The 19,029-nt window shown below is 48.4% G+C and overlaps 2 protein-coding genes across 2 annotated transcripts; one reads left to right on the top strand and one right to left on the bottom strand.

Annotated features, from left to right (window-relative positions):
• Positions 1-5,760: 5,760 nt before the first annotated feature.
• LOC119396478 (zinc transporter 2-like) lies at positions 5,761-13,606 on the top strand. Its single transcript, XM_037663719.2, has 6 exons — positions 5,761-5,901; positions 7,105-7,251; positions 7,899-8,052; positions 9,003-9,065; positions 11,991-12,364; positions 13,378-13,606. The coding sequence occupies exons 1-6, from the start codon at positions 5,883-5,885 to the stop codon at positions 13,521-13,523; spliced, it is 903 nt and encodes a 300-aa protein (XP_037519647.2). The 5' UTR covers positions 5,761-5,882; the 3' UTR covers positions 13,524-13,606.
• Positions 13,607-15,106: 1,500 nt separating this feature from the next.
• LOC119396477 (mitochondrial potassium channel) lies at positions 15,107-18,998 on the bottom strand. The gene is made up of 3 exons (XM_037663718.2): positions 18,582-18,998; positions 18,274-18,420; positions 15,107-17,670 (listed from the first exon to the last, which is right to left on the bottom strand). Exons 1-3 carry the CDS (start codon positions 18,777-18,779, stop codon positions 16,912-16,914), a joined length of 1,104 nt encoding a protein of 367 aa, XP_037519646.1. The 5' UTR covers positions 18,780-18,998; the 3' UTR covers positions 15,107-16,911.
• Between the last annotated feature and the right edge of the window lie 31 nt (positions 18,999-19,029).

Genomic DNA, 19,029 nt, shown 5'->3' with positions numbered 1-19,029 from the left:
CCGTGAAAATGCATTTAAAACCGGCAGAATTTGGGGGGGGGGGGGTGGCAGTTTATACATTTGGCACTAGACACAGTAGACCTGACAACGCAATGGGAAACATCTACATTGGTCACTATTTGTTATGTCTATTGCTACAATAAACGGGCTTAGCCTCCTTACTTCGCATATAACTCCTTGCTTTGCACATATAGCAGCAAGCAGCAGTAGAGACGGTGTAGGCAGAACAGCTGAGGACTTTCATTTTGCTCTGCATTAGGTACCTTCCTGCTAATTAAAAAGATACTGGAGGTTGCTCCTGGAGGTGTGTGACAACATACATAGTTTCATCCACGCTGAACACTCGGTTCTATTATTTATAGGAATAACTGCAATGGGCTGCTCCTTCCAATTCAAAATTATGTTCATGCTTGTCATGGTGACCGATCTTGCTAAATGCCTGGCAACTTTAATTGGTGCACCCAGTGGTGTGGCCAGGGATTTTCGGGGATGGGTGGGGGGTTTCAGTTTTGCCAGTAAATTTGGTCGAATTTTTCACTCTACAGAGCTTACTCGCAGCTACTTTTTGGAATTGCAAATCTCAAAGTGGAAATGTGCACTTCGCAGGAATGACTGGACTGAATTCTCCCACTTGACCCGATCGCCTGTCTCTTTGTGCATGTTCTCCACCCTTTATGTATTTTCACATGTGTGTGTATACCACATGCAAAATGTTAAAACTTCAGGTGTTTTGAACCACCCCCCTTCCTGGCTACTACACCAATGATAGTTTCAGCTATGGCCACAAATTGCTCAGAAGTTTGATTTCCTTTCACACTCTGTAGTACGTAGACATTTAACATCGAATAATTCGCAAGGCTGTACTACACAGGAGTTGGATAAGTCACAGTTTCGCTGCAAGGGCGAAGCAATGAATTCGATAAGAATAATTTGGAATGTTATACGAAGTAATGCTAGCAGCTAACTCCTTTAGGATCCAATCTGGTGCAAGTCTACAAAACGCTGGCATGTGGGTGTACGGCAGCTTCAGCGAGTGAAGTGGTTTTCGTGCTGTCTTGCCGGAAAACCACTTCGCTCGCTGAAGCCGGCACTTGCATGCCACTTTGTGCATGCTGTACTTTCACCACTTACCAGAAGTGGTAAGGGGTGAAAGTACAGCATGCACAAAGGTGTGAGCCGTCTATAGATCTCCTATAGGGATATACGGCGTGCTCGGCTGCAGGCGACCACACACGTCAATGTACACATTTCCTCCAGGATACAACCCTCCCCCCAGGGGCGTAGCCAGGGGGGGTTGGGTGGGTTCAAACGCCCCCCGAAATTTTTCAGTTTTGCTTGCATATATATACACAAGCACATACAAACGCACGCACGAACATACATAATGTATGGTTGAACCCCCCCCCCCCCCGAAAAAAATTTCTGGCTACGCCCCTGCCTCCCCCCTCCCCTCTATCGGCTCCTATATCTGGGCGGTGCGTTGTTTCCTCTCTGCTCGAGGAGCTATCAACGGCAGCCCTAGCATGGCACGCTGGGCAATGTTATCGCATGCGCCCTTCGCTCGACAGAGATGACCGGCTCATTTCATCTAGCCGCGTTCGTACTTTTACGCAGAACATGCGACGCGCGGGGCGATGTCGATTTGGACGTTATAGGAACATGACGGCGACGGCAAAAGCCCGCCGAGAGTGTCTATATAATTGTTATCGCAATAAAATGATGCAGTATCCTAATTATTCTAACTTCTACTGCGCATTAATGCAGGGTCGTATTTTGCGTTTCTGCCTGTCACGCCGTCTCTGAGGTGGAGTGAATGAGATGAGGAAAATACGCCACAGCAATTAACACGGCATCTTCATAAAGCGCACTGGAGTGCCCTGGTGCGCCGTTTCATCCAATCATCGCAGCGCTTCGGCGCCCCGGTGCGATTTGTCGAAGATGGCATTAAATGACGCATGCTTTGAGCTGCAAAGAAGAATGTGAAGCGTGGACGCGAGCTTCGAGGAAGAAGAAGAGGGCTCGTGCGTTGCTACGCTTCGGGTGCAGTCTGAGACTGGAACGCAAGCCGCCTGCACCAAATCTCGGGTCTTCTCAATGGATGTGCTGCAAGCCGTAAGTCTACGCATTTACCGCTCTTCATGGCCTCGCGCAAAGTGCAAAACAGCACCGAGTCGTAAACGATCGAGGCCGAGGCCAGCTCTCGCGACCACAGGTGCTTGTCGCACTCGCGTGATTAACAAAGTCGGTTCACAGCTGCGGCGGAGTTATTTGTGCGGAATCCAACCGTTAGGAACGCCGTAGTTGCAGAGTACGTCTGCAGGGCTCTGCAGTAGTATAGCGCAGTTATAATACAGTAACGGCGCAGAGTGCATATAGCACGCTGAATATTACACACTGAATGGAGCAACACGTGCGTGTCGTTCGCTTGCGGTTTTACTCGGGATTTGGGTGTCGGTTAATTGATTATAATTGAACTTGTAAATGGGGACATGAACTGAACTTCAAAAGCGTATGAACTTGAGCTTGTTGGTACATAATCATAGTAGAAAACAGGCTATATACAGCGCAATACAACGAAAGCAAGAAAGAACAAACAGGAAGCAGCCGCCATTTTGCAGCCGCGTCCAGGACGCGGCTGTCATGGCGGCTGCGAGCTCTTTATCTCCAGAAGCCCAGCACAACAAAATGGCGCACGCCGACGCCGCGTGAATACACCCTATAGATCCCTAATCACACGCGAGACTCCTTTTCTGTACCTTGTTTGACGCCCCTTTATAATAGAAATAAAAGCCTTGGCGGACACCCTTCTTACACTTTAATGGAGGATTAATGGAGGGTTTTCCTTAAACTCGACCAACACTCATGTGAAGTCGAACGAAAGCTACGAGCTGCGTGAGGCGTGAGCCAATGAGAACCAGAAGAGTTTTTCGATATTCCGCATTTCGTTGCCTTCTGCGCGAAGTCCTCGAAATTTACAGTTTCGCAGAACGGGCGAGCGTCCCTCTGTTGTGTTTTGCCGCTCATAAGTCGATTGTGCAGAAGGCCTGGACGGCGCGGCACTGTATGTTGTACAAAGCTTCTTTCTCGGCTCTCTCTCTGCACGGTCTTTGGCTGTGCAATTATCAATGGAAAGCAAACGGCTTCCTTTGAGCAGCTTGTCTACCCCGCTGGCCCTCAGTCAGAGGCCGGCTTGGGAAAGAGCGGCCCGAACGCTGGGAAGATGAGGCGGGCAAACGTCTCCTGCTCTCCGCCGTCGCTTGAGGGATGTGCTTTCGCAGCAATGCAAGGTCCGAATGCGAGGGAGGCAAGGACACGCAAACGCCTTTTGTTTCCCGGAACCGTTTAACGACTGACCCGTGGGTTCAACTCGATGAGTGCAGTGGGGAAAATGGCGTGAATGCACCAGGGCTACAATACCGATGTATTTCGACCGTGAGAATCCCTGAAAGCGTGAGATAAGGAGAGGGAGAGCCATGATGGGAAAGAGTGCCAAAACGCCTGTCTACACTGTAAAGACACTGCTGTCGAGATTAGGGACAGCCCAGTAGGGAGTGGCTTAATCTGAGGATAAACGGATTGGATAAGGAATGTTGAGGCGGACCACTAGTGGCCACCTCCCCTTTTATTTGTTTATCGCAGGGTACTTAAGACTGGACGGAATTCGTTTCCCTTCAGTCTAGGCTGTCACTTAACTGATAGATCAGTAAGACTCCGTACGATGCAACTTTTGTCTGGGCCGTAACCACTTGGTGGTCGAACAGTGAGACTCGGTTCTTCGTATGTAGTAACAGTGCTCTAGGCTCTAACTTAAGAAAAGTTAAGTAGAAGAGTAAGACGCTGTTGATGTCTATGTTATCATAAGTGTGCTTCGGCAAGCTGTACATATATGACTGTAAATATTTCGCTGCAATATACTTTCAAGTTTTTATTACCTCCAACCTGCCTCCTGCTTCATCGACGTCGATCATCTCCTTGACGGGTCTTCAACCCACATCAAGGAGAAAACGAACAAGGAAAAACATAACTCCCTCTTTCGGAGCTATAGTCGCTTGTCAAGAAAAATGAATGAAGCTCAGGTAAAGATGACGGTGATTGGGAAAATGTAGCGTATTCGGTTTGGGCACGTGATCATAGGCGTGCGCAGGGTTCCTCTTCAGGGGGACGAAGGTTCATCGCAGCGCCCCCCTCACTATTATGTCAACGTATGGGCAGACTTTGCCCCCCCCCCCCCCCTTGTGCGCACGCCTATGCATGTGAGATTAGGTTGTCGGCACTCCGGCAAACCTTCACACAGTGAAATAATTAAATGGCGTCTTTCTGCTGTGGGCATTTATTATGCACATCTTCTTCATGTGTACATTATCACCATCATGATGCATTTGGTTATGCATCCTCATCTTCGTCGTGTATCATCATCATCAGTGTGGGTTGATCGTGCCTGTTCGCTGCCGGGTCTTCGGGCCAAATAAACGTCTGCCCTACCAAGACCTCATACTGCATTCGAGGCAAGAGGGATTAATTGGTGGAACGAGAAGTCTATAAGCAATGTTTGCCTAGACTTCTGCGTACCATGCGCGTTCACAAACAGACATGAAACATCATGGCCGCCCAAACATTGAACAGGCGTATACGGTCATGAGCGTTACGGGACGCAACATATGTATCAAATTCAATAAACAGCGATTGCTCGTGATATGTGGGTTTGAATTCTACATATGCCAAATGCAGCGTGTCCCATTTAAGTAGCCAAGATAATAAATATTGAAAAGGAGGAGGCGAGGGACGCGACGATCGGACTTATATAGCGACCACTTTGTGCAAAAGCACGAATATTTGTTAGTCGATCGATGGCATGATTATTAAGGATACTGCTAATTACTTGCATATTTTCCTATGTCGAATTATGCACCGCATTCGAAAGCAGCATGTCCACTTGCTTCCAGCTCTCTATACACCTCTCCTAATTACTGTTCCCGCGCGTTTCAGTGTTGTTGCGCAATATGCGAAAAAGGGCAACAACTGTCAGGTGCTCGAGAGGTCTTGTAAGCACGCCCATTTCATACAGTTTCTAGCGTTTCAGGCCACAACTTGCGTATTCATCGCTAACAAAAAAAAAAAAAGGTTTGCCCTGCCGCGCAAACCTAGAGCGCCAGCGAAGCTGGTCGATCCGAGGGCCGTAAAAAAGCAAATAAAAAGCAAAATTCGGGCCTAGCAAAACCTAGTAGCAGCCAAGTTTAGACCTAGCAAAACCTTGCAAAATCCTTTTCTCATCTTCCTCCTCACACGGGCGTCGTCATAGCAACCGGACGCGTACATGGTTCTCCTCTCCCGCGCCACCCCTCTCCGTCTGTCGGAGAGCCGCGAGCCGACGAGCGCGCCCGCCTCGAGAAAGCCACTTTCGTCACGTTACTCCCGCGCCGGCTGCTGCTTGCCGAGCGGAGGCGCCGACGGGCGGGACGCCGCCGCGGTATGCTTTCCGCCAGTGCGCACGTACACAGCTGTGGCGGTTGCTATGGCGACGGCTCGGCGGTGGCTGCTCCTCGGCGCGGCGGCGTTTTTGTTAACGGACGTCTCGCCAGCTTTAACTTCGCTGTCTAAAAAAATCACCACTTTACCCAAGGTGGTAGCTAACATCAACAACAACAAAAAAATGCTGTTGGCCCGTCGCTTCCCCCCTTATATACATATAAAAAAAGAGAAAGAACTTGACCTGAGTTAACTTGAAAGCAATATGGGTTTCCTCTTGTCTCATATATTACTCGAAGGGAGTCCCGGCACAGGTCTCGTCCATCCACTGCCACAAGAACCAAAGCGACGAAGTAGACGTGGACCTGAGCGCTCGCCGGCGGCTCATCTGCGCCAGTATTCTCTGCCTCACCTTCATGCTCTTCGAGCTCATCGGTGAGTACACATCTCAGCATGAACCTATGGGCACATTTTCGTGAATATCTTAATATCAGTAATGAGCCAACTATAATATTTTAGAAAGAATTAAATGAACCATTGTTTTCTGATAAGGGTGGCGTTCTAGCACCAAGCTAGGTGAGCATAGGCGTGCGCACGCGTTTGCCCATAGTGGGGGTGGGGGTGGGGGCAAGTGGGTGGGGGTGGGGGGGTCCGTCATTGTTTAAAGTACAAGTTCACCAAGGTGGCAATCTGGGCACGTTGGTAGCATATTTTAACAGCGGAGTTTAACAGCGGAGCGGAGTGTTTTAACAGCGGAATGTGTCTGTTGGAAACATAAAGCTATCATCATCATGAACCGACACGCGCTCTCTTTCTTCGTCCTCTTCTTCATCGCCGTCGTCCTCAATTCATCTTCTGCTTCGTTCCCACAACGCGTGCGCCGATTTCTCCGACGCGGGGTGCAATAACTGATGGGCGAGACAACGAGTACAGAGAGAGGAAGAAGGGAAAATAAAGATAGAGAAAAATTCTAGGGGGGGGGGGATTTCTTCGTGAGACGAGATTCAAACCCACGTACCCACGATCCGAAGGCCAACGTCTTAACCACTCGGCTATCCAGGTAAGCTAACAGAGCATAGCAGCCTTGCATGGTATAGTATAGCAAGGAGGTCGGAAAGGGGAGTGAAGGTGAGGAGGGAAAGGAGGAGGGGGGAGAGAGCTTAAGAAAGAGCAAGAGAGAAATAGAGAGAGAGAGAGAGAAAGAAACAATTATAGAAATAAAGAAAGAGAAAATTGGCAAAACTTAGCAACGCAGCAACATTCAGGATTACCTAGATACCTATCAGCTCCGCTGTCTAAGGCAAAAGCGGTGTGCCGCCTTTGTGCAGGTTTTTGACGATAATGGCGGCCAAGAACGAGTGATGATGCATTTGCAAGTGCTGCACTCACTTTTACCCCCCGGAAAGCGGGGGACCAAAGGCAGGCCGTCGTGAGAAGCACTTCTTAGCTTAGTTTTCATTTTCGCATCCGTTGCGAAGCTTGTTCTTCTAATTCCAACAACGGGGTTTAGATTGGGGGGGAGGGGTGGCATGGCGGTGAGACTTCGCCCCCCCCCCCTCCCCCCTAATAGTAAACTCTGCGCACTTCTATGCCTGCATGCATTCCTAGGGATGACCACCTTGTCTCTTGTTTATGCAGGCGGCATTTTGGCGAACAGTCTGGCGATAGCGACGGACGCGGCGCACCTCTTAACAGACTTCGCCAGCTTCATGATAAGCCTGTTCTCCCTGTGGATGGGTGCCAGGCCCGCCACGAAACGCCTCAGTTTCGGCTGGTACCGTGCAGGTACGCAGGTGCACTTGAAGCTTCTTCATACGACACTGACACGAACTGGCCGAGTTCTTATGATCCGGCATCGACGCTGACCTCGACTATGTAATTGATATTTGCTAAGCAACCTCAGTTATTGGCGCTTCGATTTCTACCCTTGGCGCTCTTTGATCGTTCCTGGCCCTCGTGCCATACAACAGCATGTATCATCATCACCACCACCACCACAACCACCATCATCATAATCGATCGTTGCTCCACCAGACAAGCGTCCATTGAATGCCTGCTTACTTCATGGAGAACCAAATTAGGAGGCAGCATTTCGAAACACTATACTCAGAGGCCAAGAAGTGTCGGTCTAGAACGTGATCTCCAGATGAGCCTTGTACGGTAGGTTATAGAGCTGCCGATAGACAACGTCAGCGCAGCTGCGTAAGTGCGCATCGGTTAAAAGCTACCGCGAATCGACCATTTTCAATCAGTATACGCCTAAAAGGTCGCGTGTTGGGGGACGCCAGTGCGAGAACAAGCGCAAGAAATGGCTTTGCGGAGAGTTCGCTCGCCAATGCTGGCTGAGCGACGTAACGCCATGTACTCATGCTTAACCGTGATTATCAATAATTATACTACTCTAATTATATTGCTTCATTGGACTGCCGCAGAGGTGATCGGCGCGCTCACATCTGTGATTATGATCTGGGCCGTCACCGGCGTGCTGGTCTACATGGCGATCCAGAGGATGATCAGCAAGGAGTACAACATCGACGCCACCATCATGCTCATCTCCGCCTCCGTCGGCGTCGTGGTCAACATAATGTGAGCGGCCTGATATTCAATGTCCTTCCATTTGACTGAGCTTCCGAATTCGCACCAAATATGACATATAACCTTTCAGTTTCAATTGTCGTGGGAGATGACAACGTATCCGGCATATCGCGTGACGGACAGCGAAGGAGTTGAGATTATCCGCCGTAGCTGATGTGCGATCATAAACTATTGTTCCCGACTGTACGACAGCGCACGCGCCTTACTCACACATTTGATTCCAAAATTTCGGCGGTTTTTCCGTATATAGCCCATGTATGTACATGTAGTACAAGAGTCATTCTTAGAATAAACAGCCTTTTTTTTCGACTTCATCGGGAAAATCATGGCGATATATGATGCGTAGGCAAACGACAATAAAAAGAATGGTTGACAATACAATGATTGGACTGAGATTGAATGAAGGAAATGCTCTGTTATAAAAGTGAATAACCACGACAGTGGATAACCATGACAACAGTATAGTCGGTGATCCTAGCAGCCGAGCAAATACGGTAGCTAGCTAGGGAAAGCCTCTACTCTAGAAAGACTATACATCAGGCAAGTTATATTCGATTAGAAACTATCGTTCACATTACCGTCAACATCACTATACCCTGTTACAAAAAGATACACAAAGATTTAATCCGCGAGCGTTTATGTCCCATGTAAGCTTGCTGGCCCGAAGGTCGCAGGTTCGATCCCGCAGCCTTCGGGTCAGCAGTCGAGCACCATAACCTCTAGACCACCGTGGCGGGCCCATGTCAGTGCACGTTGAAGAAACCAGATCGAAATTTTCGGAGCCTTCTCACTACGGTTTGCCTCATAATCATATCGTGATTATGTAAGCTGTAATCGACAACTAACGTGATTCCAATGCGGCGTTCCGTCTAAATCTCATGATACACGTTGACGTGCTTGAGGACGGACATGGCTGATCGGCTCTGCAATTACGCGCGCAGCATGGGCGTGGCGCTGCAGATCCACCCGACGAGCCCCCTGGGCCACAGCCACGGGTCCGAGGATTCCGCGCGCCGCTTCGAGCTGGCCTCGACTGAACCGTTCGTTCCGCACGGTGGCAGCAGCAGCGAGATGGACTCGTCGCGACAGTACAGCCACCTGAACGTCTTCCGCGGCGTCGGCTCACGCACCGGGCTGGGCACAGGCACGTGGTTTGTTCAAGGGTTCTTAGGTGGGCTAGGTGACTCATTAAGATTTTGGCAGAACAGCGCAAAACGGGACAGTCAACACACGCGCCACTGTGTCCTGTGAGTCCACTGCCCTCTTTTCTGCGCTATTCTGCCGCACGTGTTTGCTAGTTACCTAACAGAGCCCGTCAAAAGCTTGAGTTGTGTGCAAAAATTTCGCAGCGCAATCTCAAGAGCGTTCTACCGCGAGAACCTTAAGTCGGTTTACTAACGGTGGACGTAGAAGCAAGCATATATAATGGATGCGAGTTACCTCGCTTCGTGAGCAGAGGTCCCCTTTTGAGAAAAGAGACTGCGTTAGGAGAGCTTCGCCACATAATGTTTCTTATTGAGGAGAAGCCAGCTTTACAGAGGCAGTTTCCACAAGCATCTCGTAAGTCGAAGCGTTGGGTCAGTACGATGAACTACTAACACGCCCAAACTTTCTTCATTCTGAAGTGTACTTCAGTGTGCTTACGCCGATTACCTTTGCAGACAGTGACCGTGGTCGCCTTACCCTTTTTTTTATATATTGCGCATTTCGCGAAATTTCTTGGAAGATCACGTGCGCGTATCACGTGCTGATGTTTCTCATTATTTACAGACGTGAAAGTGAGCGAGCGAGGGAAAAAATCACCATGTGAAGTAGTATAGCGCTCTGTCACGTCCCATGTTCTTTCCTATTATCCTTCTGCGCGCTAGAAACTGACATATAGCAAGAGGAATGGTGTGAGCTGTAATATAGCGAATGACCTACCACTATAACCGCTAGCGAATGGCCTGCGTCTGCCTTCCCTACTGCAGGTAGCCTGCAATCGATGAGCCCACAGCACATACCCGAGGTTGGCACCAGTGGTCACAGCGCCAGCGCCCCGTCCATGTCGTCGCCGCCGTACAACCCGTCCGCTCCGGAAACGCCGTCGGCGCACCACACCGATACCCCGGGCCGTGACGAGGCCGTGACTCTCCAGAATCACGCGGCCGAACAGCGCGGCGCGATGCCGAACGCGGGGCCATCCTGGAGCCAACAGGTACGCACGAAAGTTATGAAGAAGCCACCCAGGAACTTGACCGTTAGCCTCATACGTTTAAGTCGGCCCCATACGATCAAAATCAGCCCTATACATTTACTCAGTCGGACCTGTCCCGGTATCGTTTAAAGAGCAGGGTTAAGGCCACGCAGGTCTTTGACGATGATGGAGGCCGAAGGCTCCTGATGTTGCATTCCAAGAACTGTTTATTTTCCATCTTTACTCCCGAAAAGCCAGGGACCACGAGCAGCTAGGCTATTGTGAGAAGAACGTCATCGCTTCACTTTTTTTTTTTTTAATCCATTGTGAATCACGTCGTCTTTTGGACTCGATCAACGGAAGTGCGTGTGTTTGTGGGGAGGGGGGAGGGGGGTTGCGATAAAACCACAACCCGAACGGGATTATGGCGGCACCCAGGGAGAGCTCTTTAGACATGTATATGGGTACTTATATAGCATGAAATACTCGACAGCATTCGTAACCCACTAAACAGTCTTTGGTAGTGCACAAGCATTGCTGCGCTTCGCACTTCAAACATCTTGATTTTGATCTTTTCGTTGCGTTCAGGCAAAATCTTCGAGTGGCTCAGAAGACAACGACGCGTTAGACTCCGCAGCAGTTCGCTCCGGTATGAAGCGACACTTCGCCAGCAGTGCCAACGGGAACGTCTCGGACAACGCCCTGACTGCACCGGGAACTGCCGCAGTTGCTGCGCCGGTCGATGGACAGCTCGGAGTCTCCCAGCACGATCCTGGAACGTCGCCGCCGGATGGTCAAGATGTAGTGCGTTCATAGTGCTAATGAGCGCTGACAGTTTCACCTCGAGGATTTCCGATGAGAATCTTGATATTAACAATTCAAGCGCTTCCAGCGCTTTGAAATGAATTGAGCGCTTCACGCTCCATGTCTAATGTACGGATTGCATTGTAGCGTGAGAGAAAAAGAGGAATTAGGAAGCAGTATATCTACTAGCTGTTTCGCTAATCTTTCTTTCCTTCGCGCAATATCTTGGCACACCTTAGCACCGAATTGTACTAAATATCTTATATAATGTGCTCTAATTATAATTACCAGATGGAACTGATACCTAGAAAGGCGCCGGAACCTGGCAGATTCGATGACAGGACAGAACCATATACACATACGTATATATATTCTGCTCAACGAAGTGTTGTAGCTTGTTTTCGTGGACAGCCACCCTCCTCGTCCGCACGCCTATGCTTGTGCTCTATTGGATGAAAGGCAAGATTTCCAGAGTGGGCCAGGGAACAAACGGCTGATAAGGACATCTTAGTCAAAATCAAGAATGAGAAATGGACATGGGCAGCGCTTAGGCAAGATAACCGCTGGTCATTAAGAGTAACAGACTGGATTCCAAATTAAGGCATACGCGCGAGGGGGAGACAAAGTTCGGTTAAGAAGTTTGCGGGTATAACGTAGCCGCAGCAAGCACAAGACCGCGTTGATTGGCGGAACATGGGAGAGGCCTTTGCCCTGCAATGGGCGCAGTCAGACGGATGATGATGATGATGATGATGGTGATTTCCTTACACGATGCATGAAAGCTTGTGCGTGTTATGCAGCAGAAGGCGTCTAACAACCATCCCGAAAGTGCGACGACCCTGGCGCAGTCGCCGCCTCAGCTGCCACGCGGCGCGGTCGCTTTGCCGGAGGGCACTGTCTCGCAAGTGCCTCCACCGGAGACCGGCAACGTTGCCGCCATCCCGGATATGCCGGCGCCGCGGAGCAGCAGGGAGAGCCGGGGCGTGATGAACATCAACGTGCGCGCCGCCTTCATCCACGTGCTAGGCGACCTGATCCAGAGCGTGGGCGTGCTGATCGCGGCCATCGTCATCTACTTCTGCCCGAGCTGCGGCGTCGTCGACCCGGTGTGCACGCTCATGTTCTCGGTCATCGTCCTGGTCACCACGCTGACCATACTGCGCGAGGCGCTCAACGTGCTCATGGAGGGCATCCCGCACAGCGTCGACTACCACCAGGTCAAAAGGCTCCTGCTCTCCGTCGACGGCGTGGCGCGCGTGCACGACCTGCACATCTGGGCGCTGAGCCTCGACAAGCTCGCCGTGTCTGCGCACGTCGTGCTCGGTGAGCACTGCGGGCGCCTTCCCTTGTTCGTATCTTGAACAGTTGAGCAGGACCTTGATTTGGGCGAGCTTGTGCATGCTTAGAAACACAGCGCAAAAAGACGAGGACGGAGAAAACACGGTGCATTGCTCGTCCAGTGTACCGTGTTTCCTTCGTCCTCTGTTGGCGCTGTGTTTCCCCAGTTGGACAGTTGAGTGTTCAAAAATTAAGCACTGTACGTAATAACGACATAGAAAAGGAAAGTCAGTGTCCTGTTTTGAATTTCGCGCTGACCAGTCACGTGACGTCTCGGATTTGGAAGCATGGCTGACTAAATAGCAACTGCGCATGGTTCTCCGGTTGGAAGAAGGGAGGGGGGGGGGGGGGGGGGCAAGTTTCACCGCAGCCACAGTAAGCTGTGCAATGCAGCCGTGTAATGCGGTGAAAATAATAATGAGAACTATCTGTTGTGCAGTGAAGCATACTAACCGCGGCGTTCGTTATCGGAAAGACATGCTGCTACAAGAACGCGAAAGGCCGACCGGACCCACACGAGCTCTCAAAAAGATAAAGAAACAAGACTTCGATGAGAACTGAATGTTACGCAAACTTTTATGCGTTTGAAGCTGCGTTCGAGAAACAATTAACTGCAGGTTGTTTAGTTGTTCAATTGTTTCAGGAATGAGCTTACAATACTCGCCTTTTCTCCGTGCTTAAAAATTTCCCGAATATTTCCCGTTTTCGTGGTCGTTGGACACCTTTTTAAACTTAGCGCTAATTTAGTCGAAGAGCAGTAGAACCGGTCGTTGTGATAGGTCGCAGTCGGTCACACTTCAAGCATCGTCGTTATGACAATTGTTATGACCTACCAACTAGCCCAAGCCACAACCCATCGTGGTTATGCTAGGAAGGCTCTATTTGAGACGTGATTTGAGGAACTTAAACGCAAAAATAGACATACAGATAGGTTGAGAGACGCAGTACAGACACTCCATTTGGGAGTCATATACAGTGACTCTGCATTTTGCCCGCAGTTCCTGGTGCGGATGCCATGTCGGTGCGGCGCAATGCCTCCAGGATGATTCGCCGCAACTTCGACGTCTTCAAGCTGACTCTGCAGATGGAAGAGTTTGAAGAAGGCATCCGCCAACACTGTCGACGCTGCAGCGAGCTTAGCTGAGGCGCATCACCACCGTGGTTTGGAGCGTGTTGTCTGTTCTGTGCCGCCACCATGCGATGCTCATTTGAGCTATTATATGTTACTTCAATTGCTTACGTTTTACATGTACAAATGCGTTTTCACAAACACGCTTAATTGTAAACGTCTACAAATGACAATTTCATATATACATATATATAAATACATATAAATATATTAACATAAATATGTTAATATAAATATATATTTGAAACATATTTTGCTGACGAGCACTACCGGTACCTGAATGCACATGGGGTGCTGTCCTGAGCTCGTCACCCATGATGTCGTGAGTTGTAGCTGTGGGTACAGTGCATTTGTGCATAAATTTTTCGTGCAAGAATGGCAATGAGCATGTTGGCCTGTGAATATAGCATGTGTCAAGTATAAAGGCAGTCTTGTGGGGTTTTTCTGCTCTCGTTAACAAATTTAAGTCATTTGTCATATAACTTTAACAATTGATACATAGTAGTGTTTAATGTACTTGACTTCAGTAACCATCGACAAGCTTGTGTTGCCGTCATTGTATTACCCAAACGCATAGGTCGGCAAAAAATTGGAGTTCACTCACACTCGCTCCAGAAATATATTTTGCTCTCGAGGCTAACTCGGACTCAGACTTGCCAAAATTTTCCTCAACCAGACTGACTCAGCTGGACTCATTCGGACTCAGGCTCGCCAACATATTACTCAGCCAGACTCGTTCAGACTCAGATTAATGACTTGTCCCGAATCTGAGTGAGCCTGAGTGAGTGGGCTCACTCAGGCTCACTCACACGAGTCCGTTAGCATAAAATCAGCTTTTTCGATCTTGGTGTCAATGCTCATTAATGCCAATATCTCACACAATCGCTGCTCTATGACATGCCTTTTGATCTCGTACCTTTAAATATGAGTTATCAGTGAGTGCAATCAAGTAAGGACATTTTTTGAAATATGCAACTCGCACAAGATATTCTTGTAAAGAACTTCCCATGAAAGAATTTGTGTGGGAATGTCATGGCACCCCACCCCCCTCCTCCCCCGCCCTAATTCGCGCCTCTGATCAATAAATATTGAAGTGGGGCATGAATGCTAGTGCGTTGAGATATGTGTGAATAGACTTGAGTAATAGACGTAAGCCGATATAAGGCTTATAGTAATGCTGAAGGTGAGTAGATTGGACCACAGGTCGGCAAAAAAAGCTAGAGCTCGCTTGCACTCACTCAAGAAATATATTTTCCGCTAAGGGCTCACTTGGCCTTGAACACACCAATATTTTCAACCGGACTTGCTTGGGCTCAGACTGAGAAAACTTTTCCTCAACTGGACTCACTTGGACTCTCTCCAAAATATTACTCGCCAGGACTCGCTCAGGCTCAGACTTGCAGACCGGTCGGATTCTAAGTCTACTCATGAGTGTGCGGACCTATGCCCAAATGTAACAGCTTTAAGTGACATCTCGCAGGTTTAAGGGCGTTTATGTGGTCTTAATGTATACAAGAAACATCTCAAATTCAGTCCAGATCTAGCAAAAAATTGCATAAGCTGCCCAACACAACGCAACGGAAACAGACAACATTGGGCACATGTGCGTCCTTTTTATTTGTACCTGTCCTGGAGTTTGCTCCGTGTTTTTGCAAAATGTGAGACTGCATTACACTAATAAAACAAGACCTTGCATTTCAGTCACTGGAAGAATGCCACACCATTGCTCTTTTATGTCTGTTTCACAGGTACATGTATAGTGATAAATTTCATTGTTTGCCACTTCATTCTCCTGTGCGCACATCCCGACGCATTCACAATGCACGTAGTTTCATGCGCATTCATGGTCACACGCAGGCATTTAACTCATCATCACTACCTCGAGCCATTGCACATCGGAACGATCTTCCTGATCACATTGTATCCATCCCTAATCGTGAAACATTCCATGATAACCTGATTTCATTGCACTCTAGTATTGTATAACGTTCCATCTTGCTGTTTGTAATCTTTGTTTTTATTCTTTTTTTTGCCTTTTGTCTGTATTCCTCTTTATTGTTTTGTAAATACTGATGACCCCCTTGCTCAATGCCCTTCAATGGGCCTGTAAGGCATTTTGAATAAATAAATAAATAAATAAATTATACAGGTTAGCCCAGTTTTCACATTTTACACTACAAGTACATGGTGACAGGGCCTTACCCAGGAATTTTTTTCGGGGGGTGTTTGTGTGCAGAACGGCTAACTTGGCAACTGGTGGTCGCTGCACAGGTGTAGTGTCACCCGGAAAGGCAAAGCATGAAAAAATTTTGTGGGGATGTCAGAACCCCCTCAACCACCCCTTAGTTACGGGCCTGCATGGTGAGGAATACTTTTACATGAAATCGTGAGGCAAAATCCAACCAGTGCGTTGTGATATGCTCAGGTAATTCTAGCAGAAACCATTGTGGTATGACTGTAGAGGTTTATACAATTAGCATACAAACAACGAAGTGACCTTCTGCATTACCACTGCCAGAATTCAGCTTGTATGAGGCATTTGCAACAGTCTGGCTTATCTATCACACTTCCTTTCAATGATTATTATTCTGTGCCTAAGGTTTGTGAAAGGACGGTTAGGTTCTGGCATAAATATTCGAGTGTGTGAGACGTATCTCAAAGAACAGTAATTGCAATAATAATGAGGAACACTTGCACAGTTCAACATACATAGCAAAATAATATAACGCACAACTGAAAATGCACATATTTCAATGCTTACATGTATGCCATAACCAGAAACTTGCGTTTTCTTCACAATGTGGTATTATTCAAATTATGCACACGCTAATGCAGCCATATGGCAAATATGGCCATATGCTGGGTGTTTGGTGTCTGTGGGTGTGCACGTAGCAATAATTATGGTGCTCAGTGAATGCACAAGCCAACATTTATTAAGGCAAAACAGGCAGAAAATAAGCAACACTGTTCTCTTAAAATATGGCATTTCATTTGTTTTGAACATTTTATAAATTTATAGTTTTATAACTTAAAGAATGGTCTCATACAACAGAAAATCGCGCATTTCTCTGAACAGTACCACGCAGCAATAAACTATGCACAAAGCTAAGACGCACGATCGTTCCTACATGAAGTAAATGCTCATAGTACACTAAAGAGAGCACCAAGAAGTACTGTGGAATACCTACCTTTGGTACTGCACGCAATTGCAACTGAGGAACTATGTGACACCATATGTTCTCTATTATAGACTCCTGGCAGGGACTATAAAGCTGAACGTTGGAGGAATGAACCACTTAAAGCTTCTCTGGTCCACTTAATGCATTCGCAGAATGAATTAAACAAGAAAATGCTGCCAACTGCACGACTTGGTCGCAATTCGCTAACAAATACTCTGCCACCATCAGGAGCCCTTGAAGAATGCCGCCAAAAGTGGGACAGTCACTGCAAGGGCTCCGTACACCAGTGCTACCATGGCAAGCGAGTTTATCTTCATTTTCCACTCCAACTGCCGCTGCGAGTCCGCCACTATGTCTCTGACGTCTTCACCAATGTACACCGCTGCTCTCTTGACGTCTCCCTCAGCTTCCTCCAAAGCCCTGTCAGCGGCCAACAGTGCTTTAATTTCTTTTGTCTCCTTCTCCAACAACTGACGCTGCTGCTTCACAAGCACTACCACTTCCCGCATTTGAAGCTCAAGCTCGGACTCGGCCGCAGCAACGTTGTCTCCGCCTTTGGTCATCATTACTGGTAGTGCGGCTGCACTGGTCCCACGGTCCGCTGCAGTGACTATGGGCGCAACGCCGAGCAGCTCGCGAATGTCGGACACAAACTCTACGATCTGGTCTCTGTGGCGCTTGAACTCGTCCGAGAGGCTGTAGACCAAGCGCTGCACCTCCGGTTGGCTGGACGAACGTTCGACGAGGTCCCTGAGCTGGTTCAGACGTATCCGGTTGTTGATGGTGGCCCCGACAATTCCTATGACGGCACCGCAGACAGAACCGATAATGGACCAGTACTTGGTGCGTTCTCCCTGGGCACGCTCTTTCTCGTGGCTCTCCCGGAGTGCCAAAGAGAGAGCGGCGAAGTAGTCTCGCTCCGCTTTTTCCAAATGCTTGAACTGCTCAAGCAAGGCACGTTCTTCCTTGATAATGGCATGCTCCTGCAAAAGTGAAGTGGATAACAATCGTCAACAACAGCACAATGTTCGTGTAAAACGAATGCTCAGAAAGCACCTTATTCAGAACAACTAGACCTTTTCCCATTAGGGGCTGTGCTCTGTAAGTGTTAACTAATGTATGCCCGCCTATTGCGCCTTGCACAGAACTTCATTACCACACAGCTTCGCCCTTCAAGAAGGGCGCAAGTTTCTTGGCCAAGACAAAATTTCATCACTCTCTCGACTGTTAAGTAGCATTATTTGTTGCCCTCTGACCATGGCCCATAACCGACGCAGGGGATTGGCCGAGTAGTGGGTAGATTTTTCCATTAAGTTATATAGGGTAACACCGGTAGATGCTATGGCGGTTTCGCAGGCCAGGTCAACACCGTCACTGGCGTTACGTTATATATAATCAGACAAAAAGCTTCACACTACGGAGGAGCTGCATAACGACGTTGAAAAAGGTTGCTAACATTACTGTTTACACGTCAGAGCGCTTCTGGTAGCCACTTTGAAATACTTGAACGAGGTTTCGTTTCGTGCAGTTTAGTACCCACGTAAGTTAGCGTGTAAAGCTGCCAGTAACTAACACAAAGTTCGTACCTGTGTTATGAGGGTGAGGTAGCGATCCTCTCCTCTGTGCGTCTTGTCAAGTTCCGCGTGGATCTCTTTCAGCTGGCTCTGAAGTTGTAAAATCCGTTGCTGCTTTTCCCGTCGCTGCTCTTGCGTCGTCACAAACTTTTGCTCTGCCTGGGAAGCAAAACGCGCGTATGTAACATCATTACGGCATGTCGTGCCGATGTGCAGACAAATGTGGTATTGAACCACAGCATCCCGCAAGTAAAAGTAACTTAAACGTGCAATTCCCGCTGTCAAACAGCTTTACCGTCAAATCACGCGACCCGTCTTACCTCCAGCACTTTCGTCTGAGCTGCCTTTACTTCGGTGAGGCCAACGACGTCTTCGTAAACACGAAATATACTGAACACTTTTGCCGCCAAAGGATGAGTGTGTTGGCACCTTCCAGGCAAAAGCAGCGGCGAATTCTGTAGTGATAACAGAGGGCTACACACCCTTTGCGTAATAGGAAGAAATTTGATCGGCGACATTGCCACTCTATGAAAGTAATAATTATTTGATCGGCGGTCTTTCTGAAATAGTATTCGACAGCCAGCCACTATATCAGGGTCATCCCACACGTGTATTCGCGCCCTATAAAACCTACGTTACGTTGGTCTCGTTAGTTTTACTATAGTTTTACGTAAATTTGCACATTGCTGCACCCGGCCATAAACTGACCATGAGGTTTGCTAACTTTCCCACATAACATCAGCAAGTCAATTCGGCTAAGCCGCTACG

This window comes from Rhipicephalus sanguineus, chromosome 6 (assembly GCF_013339695.2).
Source record: "Rhipicephalus sanguineus isolate Rsan-2018 chromosome 6, BIME_Rsan_1.4, whole genome shotgun sequence".
Taxonomy (NCBI): Eukaryota; Metazoa; Arthropoda; class Arachnida; order Ixodida; family Ixodidae; genus Rhipicephalus; species Rhipicephalus sanguineus.
Note: the sequence above shows the minus strand (reverse complement) of the source record. Positions and strands in the feature narration are given on the sequence as shown.